Source organism: Acartia tonsa, chromosome 12, assembly GCF_053477335.1.
Source record: "Acartia tonsa isolate MP-2025a chromosome 12, ASM5347733v1, whole genome shotgun sequence".
NCBI classification, from domain to species: Eukaryota; Metazoa; Arthropoda; class Copepoda; order Calanoida; family Acartiidae; genus Acartia; species Acartia tonsa.
The window spans coordinates 22,164,041-22,183,750 of record NC_137271.1 but is presented as its reverse complement, the minus strand read 5'-3'; the positions used below and the strand labels follow the sequence as shown (position 1 = coordinate 22,183,750).

At 31.6% G+C, this 19,710-nt stretch overlaps 2 protein-coding genes across 2 annotated transcripts; both read left to right on the top strand.

The window, feature by feature from the left end:
• The first annotated feature begins 1,339 nt into the window (after nt 1-1,339).
• LOC145333653 (uncharacterized) lies at nt 1,340-7,323 on the top strand. The gene is made up of 6 exons (XM_080178824.1): nt 1,340-1,505; nt 4,572-4,622; nt 5,404-5,456; nt 5,776-5,819; nt 6,633-6,774; nt 7,191-7,323. The coding sequence occupies exons 1-6, from the start codon at nt 1,413-1,415 to the stop codon at nt 7,267-7,269; spliced, it is 462 nt and encodes a 153-aa protein (XP_080034950.1). The 5' UTR covers nt 1,340-1,412; the 3' UTR covers nt 7,270-7,323.
• Nucleotides 7,310-17,767, top strand: LOC145333652 (uncharacterized). The gene is made up of 5 exons (XM_080178823.1): nt 7,310-7,557; nt 7,682-7,798; nt 16,257-16,317; nt 16,826-16,886; nt 17,225-17,767. The coding sequence occupies exons 1-5, from the start codon at nt 7,310-7,312 to the stop codon at nt 17,287-17,289; spliced, it is 552 nt and encodes a 183-aa protein (XP_080034949.1). The 3' UTR covers nt 17,290-17,767.
• Nucleotides 17,768-19,710: the final 1,943 nt, after the last annotated feature.

The following is a 19,710-nucleotide window of genomic DNA, read 5'->3' as shown; positions in this document are numbered from 1 at the left end:
CTCGCAAGTCAAGTTTTAAGTCACTAGGGATATTTTAACACATAGCTCCTTAACAATACATAGCACAGGAACCGTATGTTATATTTTTATAAAGTAGAGTTCATAGCAGTTCCATCGGTGTGCGTGGTATTTTTCTACTATTAACACAAGCCGCGCAATAAGAATTTTTAAAATGTCCGCATTTTTTTGGCATACCCTTTAGATCCAGTGATTAGAGAAATTTTAAGCTAGACACACATAAAAAAAGAAAAACAAACAGACACACTATTACTTTTATATAACAATAGAACTAACTTGCCCCTAATCCCCCTTTTAATTTGCCTAGGACAAATAAAATTCTTTCCTAAAAATGCAAAGCGAAAAGTCTACGTCTTTTACGAAATCCTACTGAACATATAATAAAACTTAAAACTTACTGTATTTTTAAAAGCGAAGCATTTCTATAATTAGGGTCGGCCCGTCCGTCCGTCCGTCCGAGATAGATAGCTTTTATATGTTAATTTAGGCATGTTAGAATTGCCCTATCGATTTCAAACTTTGCACGATGATTCCTGTAGTAGTTGGGTGCGATTTAGAAAGCGTAGCAACTCTATAATCATTACCAGAATGTCCGTACGTACATTTTAAACATGTTGATTTTTCTACCTTTTTATCAACTAATTTTTTGTGATCTAATTATCCGTTTGATCTGATTTTTGGTATATTGTTTTCTGGGACAACAAAGAACAATAGTAGAAGCGAAGCAACTCTATAATCAAGTCCTAAAAATGTAAGTATGTCCATAAACATTATCCTGTATCAAGCAGTTTTTCAACAAATTTACTTACAATTTTGCTCCGACTCTTTCGATACTTTTATATTCTGATTGTTCAGTTCTGACACTATATTGGTGTTAATGTCCGTTTGTCCTACCGTTTCAGTGCTTCGCTTTTATGGATGTTGTCATCCTTGTTTCATTGAATCTTAGTAATATAGATGAGAAATAATCATAAATTGTCAGGATGCCTATGTGTGTTGTCATCCTTGTTTAAGTAAGAATTAGTATATAATTACTTGGACATTGCACCATATTTTTGTCTACTCTAATAAACGGGTACTTTCAGCTGGCTAATATAAAGACACCCCCAATCCATCCCCTCCCCTTCCACTTAAGAATCCAACTGACCAATAAATAAACACCAATTTAGCAGCCTATAAATGTCGTACATAATTTTCCCTGTCATAATATCCACGTATTATAGATCCATCTAAGATCTAAGTAAGTGTAAGTAAAAATGAAAGTCGATGAAAATTATAACGGTACAACTTTATATGTCACTATTGGACCACTTTCGCTTTTTAGTATATTACAACCTAACAAACAATATATAAGCATTCAAATTGTTTTGAAATAAATATTAAATGTCTCATAAATGAAGTGTTTAAGTTTATTTTTGTTGTTATTGACGTTAGTAGTTCAAATAAAAGCAGGATTTTTAACTTCTTGTGAAAATTTAAGAGAAAAGGTAGTTTTTATTTAATTTAATCGTTTATATATCTGCGTTTATATCTATCTTTCTTAAAACTATTAATTATTTTTATATAAAACAACAGGAAGTCTTTCTGTGTGTGTGTGTGTGTGTGTCAGTTTGCCATTGTGTTTCTACCCTAATATCTCGCTAACTGCTCAACCGATATGGTTCTCCTTTGCAGTAAAGCTTCATATACGGAGAGTTTATATCTATATGTCTATCTCAGTATATTTAAGTATCTATCCGATAAGAACACAGTAATAGTGTCTGACTGATTATGACGTAACAAAAAAAATTAGCCAATGAGAGGCCACTATAAATTTTACCATTGGTCAATAACGGCCTCTCATTGGCTATTTTTTTTTGTTACGTCATAATCAGTCAGACACTATTACTGTGTTCATCCGATAATTTTTAAAAGCGAAGCTTTTCTATAATTAAGGTCGGACCGTACGTCCGTAATCATTATCATTAAAAGAAAGTGATTTTTAATTGTTTATGTGATATAATCATCCGATTGATCTGATTTTTGGAGTACTGATTCCTATTACAATAAGTTACAATATTATAAGTGAAGCATCTCTATAATCAAGTCCAAAAAATGTCAGTATGTCCTTAAACAGCATTATGTATTTAAGAAATTTTGCAACAAATTTACGTATAATTTTGTCAGAACTTATATATTTATATTTTGTATATTCTGGCACTCTACAAGAATTAATGTCCGTGGACCGTCTGTCATAACATTTCAGAGCTTCGCTTTTATGGATTATATCATATTTGTTCTTTATACGAACAATATATAAATATCTATATTCAATCTTTCTAAATTATCATTTTTATGAAAATTATCTGTCTATCTATTTTATGAATAAATATAAAAAACCTTTGAATTAGTCATAAAAGTAAGAAAAAACAGATAGGGGAGGGGGGGGGATATATAATAAAATCACTGGGACATATAAAAAGCTTCACTATGTAGGAAAGCGATTAATATCATAATTGGATTTTATATATAACTTTCTATTTAACAAGGATGACAACATCCATAAAAGCGAAGCTCTGAAACGGTAGGACAAACGGACATTAACACTTGTATAATGTCAGAACTGAATAATCAGAATGCGAATGTAAATGAGTCAAAGCAAAATTGTAAGTAAATTTGTTGAAAAACTGCTTGATATAGGATAATGATTATGGACATACTTACATTTTTAGGATTTGATTATAGAGTTGCTTCGCTTATAATATTGTACTTTGTTGTCCCAGGAATCAGTATACCAAAAATCAGACCAATCGGATAATTAGGTCACATACAAATTTATTGTTAAAAATGTAAAAAAATCAACATGTTTAAAATGGACGTTCGGACAATCTGGTAATGATTATAGAGTTGCTACGCTTTCTAACTCGTACCTAACTATTACAGGAATCACCATGCAAAATATGAAATCGATAGGACAATTCTAACATGCCTAAATTAACGAAAAAGCTATTTAAAAAAGTAAAAAAATCAACATGTTTAAAATGGACGTACGGACATTTTGGTAATTATTATAGAGTTGCTACGCTTTTTAAATCGTACCTAACTACTAAAGGAAGCACCATGCAAAATTTGAAATCGATAGGACAATTCTAACATGTCTAAATTAACGAAAAAAGCTATCCGTGACGGACGTACGGACGGACGGACGGACGGACAGACCCTAATTATAGAAAAGCTTCGCTTTTAAAAATGTAACTGTCTAACTATAGATTATTATGAGGTTAAAGACCGGGAGGGTGGGTACATAGGATTGTAAATTACACTGGTACCCAAAATTTAAAAAAAAATTATTAGTTGGCTAAAAAAGATTTGGTAATTTTATTTAATTGTTTAATTTAGTTTCTCGTATTCATTCGAATCCGGTGGATAGGAACCGGTTCTCATCCATATGAAAAAACTATGTCTAGCATCGTATTATATCCAGTTTTCTACGAATATAGAAATGTACAATCATAAGATTAAAACCAGTTTTTTTAGCCGGTGCCTCCGGCACCTCGGGGCTAAAAAAACTAGTTTTAATCTTATAATTGTACATTCTATATCCGCGGAAAGCTGTTTATAATACAATGCGAGAAATAACTATTATCATTTATGAAGTCTGTTATTTCTTGTCCAAATGTCTTATCCCTTAAGATCCCTCGGTTACAATTCTACAGAAAACAATAATATAAATTAATCTTGTATTTGATAATTTCAAAAGAAATTTAATAAACTAATGTATTGATACGTCTATAAATATATATGTCAAAGAATTGTGACGTTTATCACTAAGAAGATTTCATGGTAAATAAAATTTAAACAAGGATGTCCAAAAGTAGCTAAGTTTACAAAAATGCATAAAAAAACAGGGAGGGGGGAAACAATGGGCTGTTTACTACACTAGTCCCAAAAGAAAGTTTTATATTAACGTTTTCTTTTTTGTTGGCCTAAAAATCTTTCGATAGGTTGGTTCATTAAATCAGAAGAATTCATCAAAATTGTTTCGAACGGAGAGATGGACAGACATACATTATAAATTATGGAGTAGTTTACTACTAAAAAACGTGGATATAACATACTTTAGAATTTAAAACCTAAAGCACATTTTATTTTTCTTATTAATCTTAAGTTTATTTTAACAAGGATGACAACATCTATAAAAGTGGAGCTTTGAAACGGTAGGAAAAACGAAAGTTAACACATTTAGAGTGTAAAAAGAATAATTGTAATATAAAAAATATCACAAAAGTAAAATGATCAACTTCTTTTTTAAAAATGTACAGGAATTCTAATAACGATATCCTTTCTAAGACGTACCTTACTATTACAGGAATCACAATGCCAAGTTTGAAATTGATAGGACAATTCTAACATGCCTAAAGAGCAAAGAGCTAACCTTTATGGACGGACGGACAAACCCTAATCATATAAAAAGCTTTGTTTTTTTTTAAATTTAAAACTTAAACGATATTTTGTATCATTAATAATATGTCTATTTTTCAAAATGATTAATAATTTTGATTATATTTTTTTAGAACTCTTGTCCTTATTGGAACTCGACTTCTGCTACTGAAGTGACATTTCAGGTATAAAATTAAATTAAGTAACAACGAAGGTTTATACTCCTGTTTTTTGCCAGAATAATGAGAAGCTGAGAAGCCAAACAACCCATTTCTCATTTTTGAAATACAATATTTCGGATTATATTATTGTAAGTTATATAATTTATTGTTTATAGTAGTAAGGGTATTTTGTATGAAGCTTAATGTTTCAATAACTACTGAACCGATTCAATAACTACTAAACCGATTGGGTTCTCTATTTAAATCACTAAAATTGAAGGGGTGTAATACAGACAACAAAATAAGGTATAATTTTATTGTCAATGGAGTGGCTAGCCCTTCCCCCTTTTCCTTCTAAACTTACTATAAGTCAAATTGAAATTTTTGATGAACTGAATTTAAATTTCCGAATGTGTACACAGTTTGCTTGGTGTTTCCTCATCCTATCTCAACTACTAGCTAAAAAAGCATCAAATTTTTTAAAAAATCTAAATTTAAAAAAATATAATTTTGAATGTATAATGTACAAATCGTTTATACATTGAAATTTAGATTTTTTTTTTGGAAGTTTGATTTTTTTAGCTAATAGTAAATATTGTATTGAGGAAGCACCGAGGAAACTGTGTACACATTCGGAAATTCAAACTCAGTTCATCAAATTTTGACATTCACCTCTTGAATGTGGGTGTGACTTTTTATCTTTACATTCCACTTGGCGCTTTTTAGGCAGATGGACAACTTGGAGGGTATACCACCCCATCCTGTGGTTTTAAAGAAATAATTGATTAAAAAATACCTTTTTTAGGGAAGAGATGGATATAAAGAGAAGTGTACCTATGATACATACCATATTTTCAGGTTTGAATTAGAATTAGTAAAAATCTAAAAAAATACAATTCCAATTTGAAAATGCCTGTCTCTACCAAAGAATCTTTTTAACTACTGAACCGATATGTTTCTCCTTATCATAGATCCAGGGAAGTATTATAACTATTTTAGGGGAGGGTACCACCACCCTCCCAAGAGATATAACCAGATATAACCAACACCATCTTTTTTTGTAAAGTTCTTAACATAGATTGAAAAAAAATATTTTACATGCTCATAAACACCTCTAGGGGCATAACCGCTGGTTAAAAATAATGAATCCTCAAATAATTTTTTGTTGTTGTTTCAGTTTGTTCAGCTTTATGACTTCAGTGTTCATAACAATTATCACAGGTTTAGGGTGTTCATTCAATACAGCAAATTTAATCATACAACTTGTTTATTATTCAGGAGGCAAAAAGTTAAAATCTCAACGTACCCATATCCTGTAGTATTTTATAATCTAAACGTCAACACTTAGTGCATCATTAGGTAGGTACTAGATTTGAATATAGGCTTAACACTGCATCATAACTAAAGATGTTAAAAATGGTTCCTACTGTTATGTTAGAGTAGAGGGAATGTCTTGTCCCAAAACAGGCGCAACTCATTACCATAGACTTCTAAGACAAAATTTGTGCAATCAAAAGGTTGGTTGTCTTTGTTTCATGGTGCGTGAAGTGGTCTAGAACCCGAAGTGAGACCAAGGGGGTAAAGGTCAACATCTTGTAATCTATTTGGGTAGGAGATTTATCCATTAACCCTAACAGATCAGGGGGGTGGGCTCTAAGAGCCAAAAATGGCGGTTTCCGTTATTTGCCGCTTTTAATATTTAGCGGCTGGCAGCTAAAAAGCAGCTAAGGAGCGGTCTGACTGCTATGACCAGAAAAATTAATTTTCTCTCATAATGCACATAAAACCACATGAAATTTTTTGTCTCTATCTGTAACAGGAGCTGAGATGGAGGGGGGGCTCTTAGAGCCTCCCCCCCCCCCCAATCTATAAAGGTGGTAATTGGGGCCCGATCTGTAAGGGTTACCAGGATTTTATCATACTTTTGAGTAAAACAAAATATTGAAGCATCAGGTGAAGCTCTTACTTCACCGATTGACTTAATAACAAATTGTAGTAAAGTTTTATTTGTATTGCATGAACACTCAATGACAGTGAACGTGAATGTTAATCTGAACAACAACAATAACAACAATAACGACAACAATAACAATGGAAACAACAACAATATGAACATGAACATGAATGGTCGTGGCCTGCTGAGTGATAATGATCTTGAAGTTGAATATTTAATCAGGTAGGTCTCGGGATCTTAAAGGTTAAGATATTATACATGATTAAAAAATTTATTACTTTTCTGTAGAATTATGATTATTGGTAGAAAAGCTTAGTAACTGCTTGTTTGTACAACCCAATCCAGTTATAATAAAATTTTATTTTTTTTATTAAGTCTTTTATTTATCCGAGAAACCATTTGATGGTATGTCTACTGAGAATTTTAATATAAGATAAGAAAGGTTATTGATTTCTAAATTCTTTTTTTTTTTAAATTGAGGCTTGTTGTAAAGAGGATCTAACCAGAGATATTCAGATTCTTTGTAACTTTAATATAGAAATTTTCTTGTTATGCTATCACTTCTTACAGAATGTTTCACTTAATTGGAAAATTTCCTAAGAAGGTTTCTATTACATTCTGTATTATTATTATTGTAGGTCTGGAGTAGAGCTCAGTGATCCTTTGCTGTGGACTACTTTGTTTCAAGATTTTCCTCTTTACACTTCTGGATGTTAAATGATTAAATTTTACCTAGAGTTATCGATACGTTAAAAATATGATAATGAGTGAAAATCCAATGTTTGATAACCTAAATATGACTGCAATAAGTGACACTTTTCCAAACAAACTTAATATTAGTCAATTTGGAATAATAAATACTACTAATAACTTCAGTGAAAAGATCCCAGATTTTCTAAACTCTGACAAGGACATACCTGATTTTCTGGACTATGAAATAGTTTCAAATTTTGTTGGAACAGGAAGGTCATCCTGCCCTCAATCTTCATCTTTTTCTGCATTCAGGTCATTTTTAGCTTTTACCAACAACAAAAACTTGAAACCTATACGTCATTTTCAGCTGTCGTTTGACCAAGTTTTTTTTTAAGACCAAGTTTGCAAAAAAAATTACTTTTTATTGCATTTTTAGTTTTATGGCCTTTGCAGTGATAGCTATCAACACAGTTGTGAATATTGTCACAGTAATCAACACAAACAATAACAATAACAACAACAACAATAATCTTAACATGAATGATAATACAAGGTAAAAAGATAGATTAAATTGAGGGTGGATTGATAGCTAGATATTTTAATACTCCAACTGATTGATTGATAGATGGATCAAAGTGTAGTTAAATAGATCGATCATACATGATATAACAGATTATAGATAGACTAGCGGCTACGCCCCTAGAGGCCTCTAGTGGCACTTTAAATGTTTTTGTTTGTTAAATTTAATTTTTTATGTACGATACCACCTTATTTGACGTTGAAGTCTCCCCTAAGGGGGGAATTTTTTTGTTTTTGGGGGGGTTAGGGGTGTCCCACCCCTCAAGAAAATATCTTAAAACCACCACAGGACCAGTAGGTATATTCCCTGAAGAGTAGAGCCCATTCGGTTCAGTGGTTACCGAGATCTTAAGCTTCAGACGGACAGACAGACGGACAGACGGACAGACGGACAGACAGACATCGTTCTACTTTGTATTATAGATAAAGGCATCCATTTTAAAATAAACAAATTCATATCAGTATTAGATTCGGAAGATTGCTAGCAATATTGCTTGAAAGATTACTAGATAGATTTCTACATATGTATTGATTGATAGACATATTGATTCATTTATGAATGATTGTTAGATTAATAGATATTTATATAAACAGAAAGTGGATCATATGAAGGAAATGAAGTCATTCCTAAAAAGGACAGAAATTCCCTTCCAAAAAGGACAGAAATCATCTTCCTTTTTCTCAGATATCTCAAATATGGACAAAAATCACTCTCCTTTTTCTTACATATCTGAAAAAGAAGATAAAAATCACCTTCCTAAATCTCTCTTATTTTTCCTAATTCTAAGAAAATTAACCCAATACCTCCATGTTCTTCCTTATTCTCAGATAATCTACCTTATTCTAAGAAATTCTTCCTTGTCCTTACAAATTCTCCCTTATTCTCAGATAACCTACCTTATTCTAAGAAATTCTTCCTTATTCTAAGAAAATCTACCTTATTCTAAGACATTCTTCCTTATTCTAAGAAAATCTACCTTATTCTAAGACATTCTTCCTTATTCTAAGAAATTCTTCCTAATTCTATGAAAATCTACCTAATTATAAGACATTCTTCCTTATTCTAAGAAAATCTACCTTATTCTAAGATATTCTTCCTTATTCTAAGAAATTCTTAGTTATTCTAATAAGATCTACCTTATTCTAAGAAATACTTCCTAATTCTATAAAAATCTACCATATTATAAGACATTCTTCCTTATTCTAAGAAAATCTACCTTATTCTAAGACATTCTTCCTTATTCTAAGAAATTCTTAGTTATTCTAATAAGATCTACCTTATTCTAAGAAATACTTCCTAATTCTATGAAAATCTACCTTATTATAAGACATTCTTCCTTATTCTAAGAAAATCTACCTTATTCCAAAAAATTCTTCCTTATTCTAAGAAATACTTCCCTATTTCTAAGAAAATCTACCTTATTCTAAGACATTCTTCCTTATTCTAAGAAAATCTACCTTATTCTAAGACATTCTTCCTTATTCTAAGAAAATCTTCCTTATTATAAGTAATTCTTCCTTTTCCTTACTAATTCTCTCTTATTTTCAGATAACCTAGCTTATTCTATGAAGTTCTTCCTTAATCCCCCTAATTCTTCCTTTTTCTCAGATAATTTTTTTAATTAATATTGGGATATCATAACTGAAATAGAGGTATAGAGAATATATAAATTCTGCCTTTTCACCTTCCTTATTCTCTCAAAATCTTGGTTTTTCTCACATATATTTCCTTATGTTTATTGGGATATCAGAACAAGATGTGTAGGATAAGTTTGGGTTGTATCTTTTGACCTGAAATATTTGTTTGTACTTTAGAGGAGGAACCCCAGTCTGTAAAACACACTAGCTGTATCAATAATCTGTTCTACTTGCCAACTGATACAAATATTAGACCAAAATGGAAAATCATCCCCCCCCAAAAAAAAAAAAATTTTCTTTACAATAATAAAATAAAAACCCAGGCAGAGAGTCAGATATTTGTATATAATGAAAAGTACACCCCCCCCCCCCCTCAAATGGTTGGCAACTTAATTTTCAGTCTGTCTATAAATCAGCTGATAATTATGTAATGGATGCAAGGGCGTACTATGAATTTGTACTATTTGGGGTATAAAGAAAGTTTTTGTGTTCTCTCCAGAAATATTTAAATTAAACTTTTTGAACAGTGATCATCATTTATCTTTATATAACACGATAGCAATGTGTAAAATTATGCAGAATAGCAATTATTTATCGATAACGAACTAAGATTGCACATAAAAACATTAAAATATACAAGACTGGAGTTACGTAAGATTAGAATTATGTAAATTACATATCATGTAAACTGTACAAAAATTAGCATAGTATTTATCTATATATCTACCCTCCCCCACCCCACCCAATCGCTAATGTTAAATTGTATATTTTCTTTTAAAAATGTGAATGTTTTCTTTAACCTTAAAGTCTGTACGATACATAATTTAAATACTGACTTAACTTATAGTTGAAAAATTGAACACATAATCTTATCCCTTTAGATCCCTGAGACTTCAAAGTGGTAGAAGCAAAGGTTTTCTATAATTAGGGTTGGTCCGTCTGTATGTAACAGTTAGCTTTTTTCGTTAATTTAAACAGTTAAAATTGTTTTATCAATTTAAAACTTGGCATGATGATTCCTATAACAATGAGGTCCTTCTGATTTCAGAGCTTCATTTTTATAGATATTGTCATTCTTTTTAAAAAGCGAAGCTTTTCTATAATTAGAGTTGGTCCGTCCGTCAGTCCGTACGTCTGAGAGAGATAGCTTTTTTCATTAATTTAGGCATGTTAGAATTATCCTGTCGATTTCATGGTGATTATTCCTTTAGTTTTTAGGTATGATTAAGAAAGCGTAGCAACTCTATAATCATTACCAGAATGTCCGTACGTCCATTTTAAACATGTTGGTTCTTTACTTTTTTAACAACAAATTTTTATGTGATCTAATAATCCGATTGTTATAATTTGTTGGTATAGTGATTCCTGGGACAACAAAGTACAATATTATAAGCAAAGCTACTCTATAATCAAGTCCAAAAAAATTAAATATGTCCATAAACATTATCCTCTATCAAGAAGTTTTTCCAACAAATTTACTCACAATTTTGCTTTGACTCCTTTTTTTATATTCTGATTATTCAGTTCTGACACTATACATGTGTTAGTGTCCGTAAGTCCTACCGTTTTAGAGCTTCGCTTTTATGGATTCTGTCATCCATGTTTAATTTTGTTTATACTTTTATTATTTCAGGGAGAGAGGGGACAATGGTCTGTTTATTACACTAGTCCCCAAAGTTTTATTATAATGTTTTATTATTTGTAAGTTTATACAACTTTACGCACTTGAGTGAATTTTCATTGGTTGGTTAATTAAGTGTTCAGACGTTTCAACCACTAATTTTAATCTATAGAAGGGATAATTTTGTGCATCATCATTGGGGATGTACGCGCTACCATGGTTCAAAAAGTATTACATAAACAGAGAATATTGGTGTTTGCAGAGAGAAAGAGAGAAAGGGGACATTGGGCTGTTAATTACACAAGTCCAAAAATATTTACAATAACATTTTCTTATTAGTTGGCTTAACAACTGTGAGGACTTTTAATAAATTTTAATTGGTTGGTGTATTAAGTTTAGTGTCCAAATGTTTGTAATAGTAATCTACAGAAGGGGTAATTTTGTGTTTTAACATTGAGATTTACATAATTTTATTAGCCATTATCTTATCCCATTAGATCCCTGGGTATTATCAATTAACTCAAACGCCAGGTCCAACAAACCAAAATAACTGCCCAAACACCCGAGGTATTAGGTTAAGTAACACTAACACCCATCACACAACCACCATTTTGATTGCAAAACCTTTGTCGGAGAAGTCCTAAATGGGATTGGTAATGAGTTGTGACTGTTTGGGGCCAAGGCATTCTACATACTTTAACTATTAATGCCTTTAGTTTTTATGCTGGTTAATTTGATTTTAAATTTGTTTCTTCTCAGATTTTTCCAGTGATGTAAAGGGATAATACAATGGCCGTTAAATTGATGTACAACCCAATGATGATACACAAAATTACTCCTTAAAAATTTGTGGTTGAAACGTTTGAACACAAAAAATCAAAGAATCAAAATTCACTATATTCCACAAGGTAATAAGCCAACGAATAAGAATCATTATAATAAAACTTTGGGGACTATTATTAAACAGCCCATTGTACCCTCTTTATCTAAGTAATTTCTCTTGGGAGAGTGGGGGTACCTTCCCCAATTTATGCAAAGGAGAACCAGAAATTGGTCTAGCAGTTAGCGAGATCTTTCGATATACATATATAATCACAGGTATTGACAGATATACACAAACACACAATGTTAATTTTGAATATTGACTAGTAGTTGCGCTCCTCAAGGCCTTTAAGGGCACCTAAGGTGAGGGGAGGTCAACCAACAACCCTTATTTTAGTTTTAAAAAGGATGACAACATCCATAAAACTGAAGCTCTAAAACGGCGGGAAAGAAGAACATTAAAACTTTAGAGTGTCAGAACTAAATAATCCGACTATAAATGTGTTACTGTAAAAATGTTTAAACTGTTAAATACAGGATACTGTTTATATATATGTACTTTTTTATTAGGATTTGATTAGAGAGATGCCTTGCATATGATATTGTACCTTGTTGTCCTAGGAATCATTATTCCCAAAGTATGATGAATAGGATAATTATCCTATTATATAAAGATGTAACTCTTTTTATACATTTTAATTGGAACCGATGATCTGTTTAATAGTGAAACAATTGTCTTCCATTAATAAAATGTTAAAAAATAACCCATGTTACATATATAAATAAATCCTTATAATAAAGTAACAGGATGTCTCTGTGTTTGTAAGTTTGTACCGAAGGATCTTGTTAACCGCTGAACCGATCGGGTTCTCCTTAACAGGGTAGCTTCTCATATGTCCCGGGAAAAAAACATAACTAACACAATCTATCAGCGAAAAAATATTTTTGGTAAATAGCTGATTTTAAAATAGATTGATAAGAGAAAAAAAATTACGTGTCCCTAGAGGCCTCTAGGGGCGTAGCCGCTAGTCCTATTATATAAAGTAGTAAGTGTTTGTTGTCTGTCCCAAAGGATCTCGCTAACCGCTGAACCGATATTGTTCTCCTTTACAGTGAAGCTTCTTATAGGTCCTGGGAAGGTTTTAAACTATTTTTCGAGAGGGTGTCCTAACCTCCCTCTCCCCCAAAAAAATTATTTTTATAACTCTTTGGAAACTCAAATTTAAAATAGGATGAGGTCGACTTTTCCTTCTCCTACCAGTGCAGTGCCCCTAGAGGCTTCTAGGGGCGTAGCCGCTAGTATTATATAAAGTAGTAAGCCTTTTTTGGTCTGTAACAAAGGATCTTGCTAACCGCTGAACCGATTAGGTTCTCCATTGTAGAGAACCTTCCCATAGGTCCCGGGATGGTTTTAGGCTATTTTATATTTAAGCCTTGGGATGGTTTTAGGCTATTTTTCTTCCACCTCCTTACCCCTCAACAGAAAGAGTCTACTAGATGCCAGGGGCGCAGCCGCTATTCCAATTATAAAAAGTAAAGAAGGATATCGCTAACCGCTGAACCGATTAGGTTCTCCATTGTAGAGAACCTTTACATAGGTACAGGATGGTTTTAGGCAACTTTTTTATCTTAATTTAAGTCTAGGGATGGTTTTAGTCTATTCTGCTCTTTTCTACCCATTGAAATACAAAGCCACCAAAGGCTAGGGACGCAGCCGCTAGTTTCATACAAAAAGTTGTAAAAAATCCGCATGTTTTGAATGTCTAAATAAACGAAAAAAGCTAACACATGGACGGAACGACCCTAATTATAGAAAACCTTTGCTTCCGTATGCAGTTTATGGGGTGGATAATGTGTGAAAACCAGTCTTCAAGATCTAAGGGATAAGATAATGGCCGGTAAAATGATTTTAATTTCCAAGTTTAATTAATCAATTACAACTTTCTATTTATTTTTTTTCTATTGTCTATTTATTAAACTTTTCCCCCCCTTTTGGTTAAATAGTAAAACTTCAATGTACGCCCTTGAATTGATTTCATAATTATCAGCTGTTTTGAGTTCAATCACTTCCGGCGAAAAAAATAAGTTGCCAACCTTCTATAGAGTTTGTACCACATAAATAGGAATGTGAAAAAAAAACATTACATTGGTTGAGACTAGCAGCTACGCCACTAGAGGCTTCCATGGACATTTAGGGTAATTAATTAAATAAAAATGTCTGACTCTAAGCCTGGTATTTTATTTTTGACCAGGAAATAATTTTTTTCTGATGGGTAGGGTAGGAACTTTTTCTTTAAGCAATTTCTCTTGGGAGCCCAGACAAACATCCTGTTACTTTTATAAAAGGATTGATAATTACATATAGTTATTGAAGAAAATATCAGTAAAAAAAAACAATATATTTAAATTTGTTTTGAAATTATTACTTTTTTGGTCTTGGTCTAATATTTGTATGTGTTGGCTAGTGAAGGATTATAAAGACTCCTGTTCTTATTTTCTGCTATCCTGTTATTATAAGGTTTATTTCTCAGTAAAATTATGTTAATATTATCAATAATTTTATGAATTAAAACATAAACACTAAATGTCAAAAGATACAACCAAAAAAATACTGAATGTACTATTATTTCTTAAGACAATTTCATATTTGTTTTCCAGACTGGGGTTCCTCCTCTAAAGTACAAACAAATATTTCAGGTCAAAAGATACAACCCAAACTTATCCTACACATCTTGTTCTGATATCCCAATAAACATAAGGAAATATATGTGAGAAAAACCAAGATTTTGAGAGAATAAGGAAGGTGAAAAGGCAGAATTTATATATTCTCTATACCTCTATTTCAGTTATGATATCCCAATATAAATTAGGAAAATTATCTGAGAAAAAGGAAGAATTAGGGGAATTAAGGAAGAACTTCATAGAATAAGCTAGGTTATCTGAAAATAAGAGAGAATTAGTAAGGAAAAGGAAGAATTACTTAGAATAAGGTAGATTTTCTTAGAATAAGGAAGAATGTCTTAGAATAAGGTAGATTTTCTTAGAATAAGGAAGAATGTCTTAGAATAAGGTAGATTTTCATAGAATTAGGAAGTATTTCTTAGAATAAGGTAGATCTTATTAGAATAAGGAAGAATTTCTTAGAATAAGGAATAATGTCTTAGAATAAGGTAGATTTTCTTAGAATAAGGAAGAATGTCTTAGAATAAGGTAGATTTTCTTAGAATAAGGAAGAATGTCTTATAATAAGGTAGATCTTATTAGAATAAGGTAGATTTTCTCAGAATAAGGAAGAATGTCTTATAATAAGGTAGATTTTCATAGAATTAGGAAGTATTTCTTAGAATGAGGTAGATCTTATTAGAATAAGGAAGAATTTCTTAGAATAAGGAAGAATGTCTTAGAATAAGGTAGATTTTCTTAGAATTAGGAAGAATGTCTTAGAATAAGGTAGATTTTCTTAGAATAAGGAAGAATGTCTTATAATAAGGTAGATCTTATTAGAATAAGGTAGATTTTTTCAGAATAAGGAAGAATGTCTTATAATAAGGTAGATTTTCATAGGATTAGGAAGTATTTCTTAGAATAAGGTAGATCTTATTAGAATAAGGAAGAATTTCTTAGAATAAGGAAGAATGTCTTAGAATAAGGTAGATTTTCTTAGAATAAGGAAGAATGTCTTAGAATAAGGTAGATTTTCTTAGAATAAGAAAGAATGTCTTATAATAAGGTAGATTTTCATAGAATTAGGAAGTATTTCTTAGAATAAGGAAGAATTTGCTAGAATAAGGTAGGTCTTCTTAGAATAAGGGAGAATTTGTGTAATTAAGGTAGAATTTCTGAGAATAAGTGAGAATTTGGGTAAATAAGGTAGATTTATTAAGCATAGTTGTAATAGTAAGGAAAAGGAAGAATTTCTAAGAATTAGGAAGAATTTGTAAGATGGTGGACAGAGGTCACCTTCCTTTAGTGAGAATTTGTAAGATAGTGGACAGAAATCACCTTCCTTACTGAGAATTTGTAAGAAAAAGGAAAGTAAATAGCCTTCCTATACCCAAGGAAGGGAATTTCTGTCCTTTTTAGGAATGACTTCATTTTCTTCATATGATCCCAGAAAGTTGATAAAACGATATATAGATAGATTGATACATTTTGTTAGGTCAAAATAAATCTAAATACAGGGTGTGCCACACAAAACCGGACTTTTAGAAACGGCCATAGGGACAAATCTACTTGACAAATCAGGATATTAGACCATACTATGAAAAGCTTTTGGGATGTACATCAATTTATCGGCCATTGTCTTATCCCGTTAAATTCCTGAGCAGCACCCCTTTAAATCTATTTTCAGCATGAACATGAATACTGGAATGGGGAGAAAGAAAAGGTCAGAAGATGACAAAGATGATATGGTAAATTGATAAATATAAATCCTTATTTAAAAGTAACAGGATATCTGTGTCTGTTTGTATCGAAGGATCTCGCTACAATGTAGCTTCCCATAGATCCTGGGAAGGTTTTTAACTATTTATAAACAAAAAATTAATATTTTTTTTTTTTTTGGGGGGGGGGGTCAACTCAAAGACCTCTAGGGGTACTTTAGTCAATGATGGAGATGAGTCAACACTTCACTTTTACTTTAAGTTTTTAAAAGAAATAATTATTTATCGCATCGAATTATTTACAGCTTCGGCCCCTCAGGACTAACAAAAATGGTTTTAGTCTTATGATTTTTATTTTATTATTAGCGGAAAGTTGTCTCTAATACAATGTTATACATAATTTTTAAGTACTCAAGCGGATATTAATGGATTTCGAAGCCATACTGAAAAAAATTCTCCTTTCTTTTAAAAAGAAACTTTAAAATTATAAACTATTATGAAACCTGATAATTCATAATATAAAAAACTCTATTTATAGGATATAACTCAGAGGAAGCTGAAACGTTTGGAAGATATACTAAATGAGTTAGAAAAATCCGGTAAAGTTTTTTTTCTCGTATTCATTCGAATCCGGTGGATAGGAACCGGTTCTCATCCATACGAAAAAACTATGTCCAGCATCGTATTATAAACCGATTTCTACGAATATAAAAATATACAATCATAAGATTAAAACCAGCCTTTTTAGACCGTGCCTTCGGCACCTCGGGGCTAATAAAATCAATCCTTAAACAAAGTCCTATATTTTACAATTTTTTATACTTTTAAATTAATATTTTGCTTATTAAGTGTTCATGTTAGTTCTTTCTGCCGTTTGATTTTAGAGCTTCGCTTTAAAGGATGTTGAATCCTTGTTAAAAATATTTTTTTTTTTTAGCTGGACGAGATTTTGGATTTGGCTACAAAGGCTTCCTAATTTGGACTTCAGAAATTATATTTTAACAAGGACAATTATGTTCTTTAGTAGCATCAATCGACTTAAAATATCTTATGAAAAGCTACACATACTGCACTATTCTGACTGAGAGCGAAATAAATTTTTCTCACCCCGTTGTTAGTTTTTTTTTATGGGGAGATTAGGGTGATATTTAACCTCCTCAAATTGTTTTTGGGGGGAGGGTTTAACTCCTATGTCCTTTTTAATGCTTGAAAGTGTCATGTGTGACGTCATAAAAATACGTCTAAAAGAAGGGATAAGAGGAGATTTGGGAAAGGAAACCCCTGAAAAAAGATGGATTTAGACATATTTTTATAACGTCACACATTACACTTTCCAACGCTTCGAGTAAATTTAACAAAAAACAGAAGTTCCTCAATTATCAATTATGTACAAGAGAGTGCAAGAATTATAGAGTATCTGCACTACTACTAATATTTGTTTCAAATTTGAAAATTGCAATATATATTTGTTTGTTAAATAAAAAAATAAATAAGTACAATATTTGTCAAATTTATAGTTTGTTGCCTTTTTCTTTCTGCCTGTTTGTGCCGAAGGATCTCGCTAACTGTGAAGAAAAATAAAATTTGTCGAAAGTAAACAATACTTTTGTCTGCTAGAAATGTTCCTTCTTAGATTTGACGAAAAAAGGGTTCAGAATATGCTTCTATTCTTATATTTCTATTGGTTAAACGGATCATGCAAAGAAAACGAAGTAGCGGGTTTAGTCTTATTTTCCCAGTAGCATTTGATAAGTTATTCTAGATTAGGTTTTGTTAATGATTGCCCCGCATGGTTCGGAAATATGGCCCGCAGGGTTAGAGGTGCTTGAAATAGGAGAAAAACTACTGTGAAAAAACGACAAAACTCGCTACTTCGTTTTTTTCCATGATCCGGTTAAACTGATAAATTTGCCATATTTCCAGTTCGTATTTATTAGGACATACAAGTGTTTTGAAAAAGTAATTAACTTTTGGCAGAAAAATTTTAAATAAAAAATCACAAAACCTTTTCTTATACCTAAAAATATTTTTGTATAATTATAGATAATGGGCATTAGCTTCAATCATAGCTTTGATATTTTGAGAATATTATTTTAGGTATAGAGAAAATTTATAACTATTTAGGGAGAGAACTCTCCACCCTCAAAAGTAAAATAACCCCTAGAAAAAAATTACCATCTCCGCAATTTTTTTTTTCGTTTTAAAACTTATATTGAAAATTGGTAGTCAACTTTCTCCCTTACCACCCTAAAAGCTTCTAGTGATGTGACTGCTAGTAATAATACAATATAGATTTTATCAACATAATATGCGGATTTTAGGAAAAAATTAACAAAATATGCGGACTTTTTATCAAACTTTTTTTTGACAATATTTTTTAGACTTATTAGAATTATACTATTAACTTTAAAATTAATATTCTGTCTATAAAATCCAGATTAATTAGTCTATGCAAGGAAGTATAGAAAGTATAAAAATTATAGTATTTTTAAACTTTAATCTATAATACAAAGTAGCTTGATGTCTGTCTGTCCGTCCGTCCGTCTAAAGCTTAAGATCTCGGTAACCACTGAACCGATCGGATTCTACTATTCAGGGTATATACCTATTGGTCCTGTGGTGGTTTTAAGCTATTTTCTTGGGGGGTGGGACACCCCCAACCCCCAAAAAAACAAAAAATCCCCCCCCCCATTTTTTTCTTTTCCTTGGTCCTTTAACGAATTTCGCCTTAATTTTTTCATCATCTCTTGGGGCAAAGCCCCTAGAGGCTAGGGGCGAAGCAGCTAGTTTCCTATATTTTCTTTACCAATTACCAATTAGCTATATTATCCATCTGTTTTTTAGGGATTTCCTTTCCCACCTCTACTCTAATCCCTCGATTTTTGTTACGTCACAAAGATAATCTGTCAGCCAGTTTTACTAGCTTCAAAAAATGTAAAATTGCTTTTTGTACATGTGTATTGTATATTACAATACATAAATCTTTGTCATTTAAAATAATTTGTCTAGTTTAGTAAATATTAACAGAGATAAATATTCGGAAGAAAATAATTTCAATTGCCGTGCATTCTTTCTTCCCCCTTCCATCCATGAAAATAAGGCGGGGGGGTGGGGGCAAGTTTTCGGTTGTTTGTTTGGTACTTTATGTCTTGTTAGGTTAGGTTATATTTGGTACTGGGTAGCCCTGAGCTGGATCTTTAAATCATTTTAGTGGTGAGCCTGATCGGGGAGCGCCGAATTTCAGCCATTCACAGCGAGGCATTGGTGGAAAGTTGGCTCATCCCGATCTGGCTCACCACTAAAATGATTTAAAGGTCCAGCTCTGGTAAGGTAAGGTATAGGAAAATTAGGGTGAGCACAAAAAAAACATCTCTTTGTATATTTTAAATTAAATTTATTATTCCTTAAGTTTTCTATCTACTA

Bases quoted from the DNA above. Each gene is read 5' to 3' on its own strand.
- LOC145333652 (XM_080178823.1), top strand. From the start codon at position 7,310: ATGATAATGAGTGAAAATCCAATGTTTGATAACCTAAATATGACTGCA. The intron at 7,799-16,256 runs GTAAAAAGATAG...ATCTATTTTCAG, and splicing joins AACATGAATGATAATACAAG to CATGAACATGAATACTGGAA. The intron at 16,887-17,224 runs GTAAAGTTTTTT...TTTTTTTTTTAG, and splicing joins AAATGAGTTAGAAAAATCCG to CTGGACGAGATTTTGGATTT.
- LOC145333653 (XM_080178824.1), top strand. From the start codon at position 1,413: ATGAAGTGTTTAAGTTTATTTTTGTTGTTATTGACGTTAGTAGTTCAA. The intron at 4,623-5,403 runs GTATAAAATTAA...TACCTTTTTTAG, and splicing joins CTACTGAAGTGACATTTCAG to GGAAGAGATGGATATAAAGA. The intron at 6,775-7,190 runs GTAGGTCTCGGG...TTATTATTGTAG, and splicing joins GAAGTTGAATATTTAATCAG to GTCTGGAGTAGAGCTCAGTG.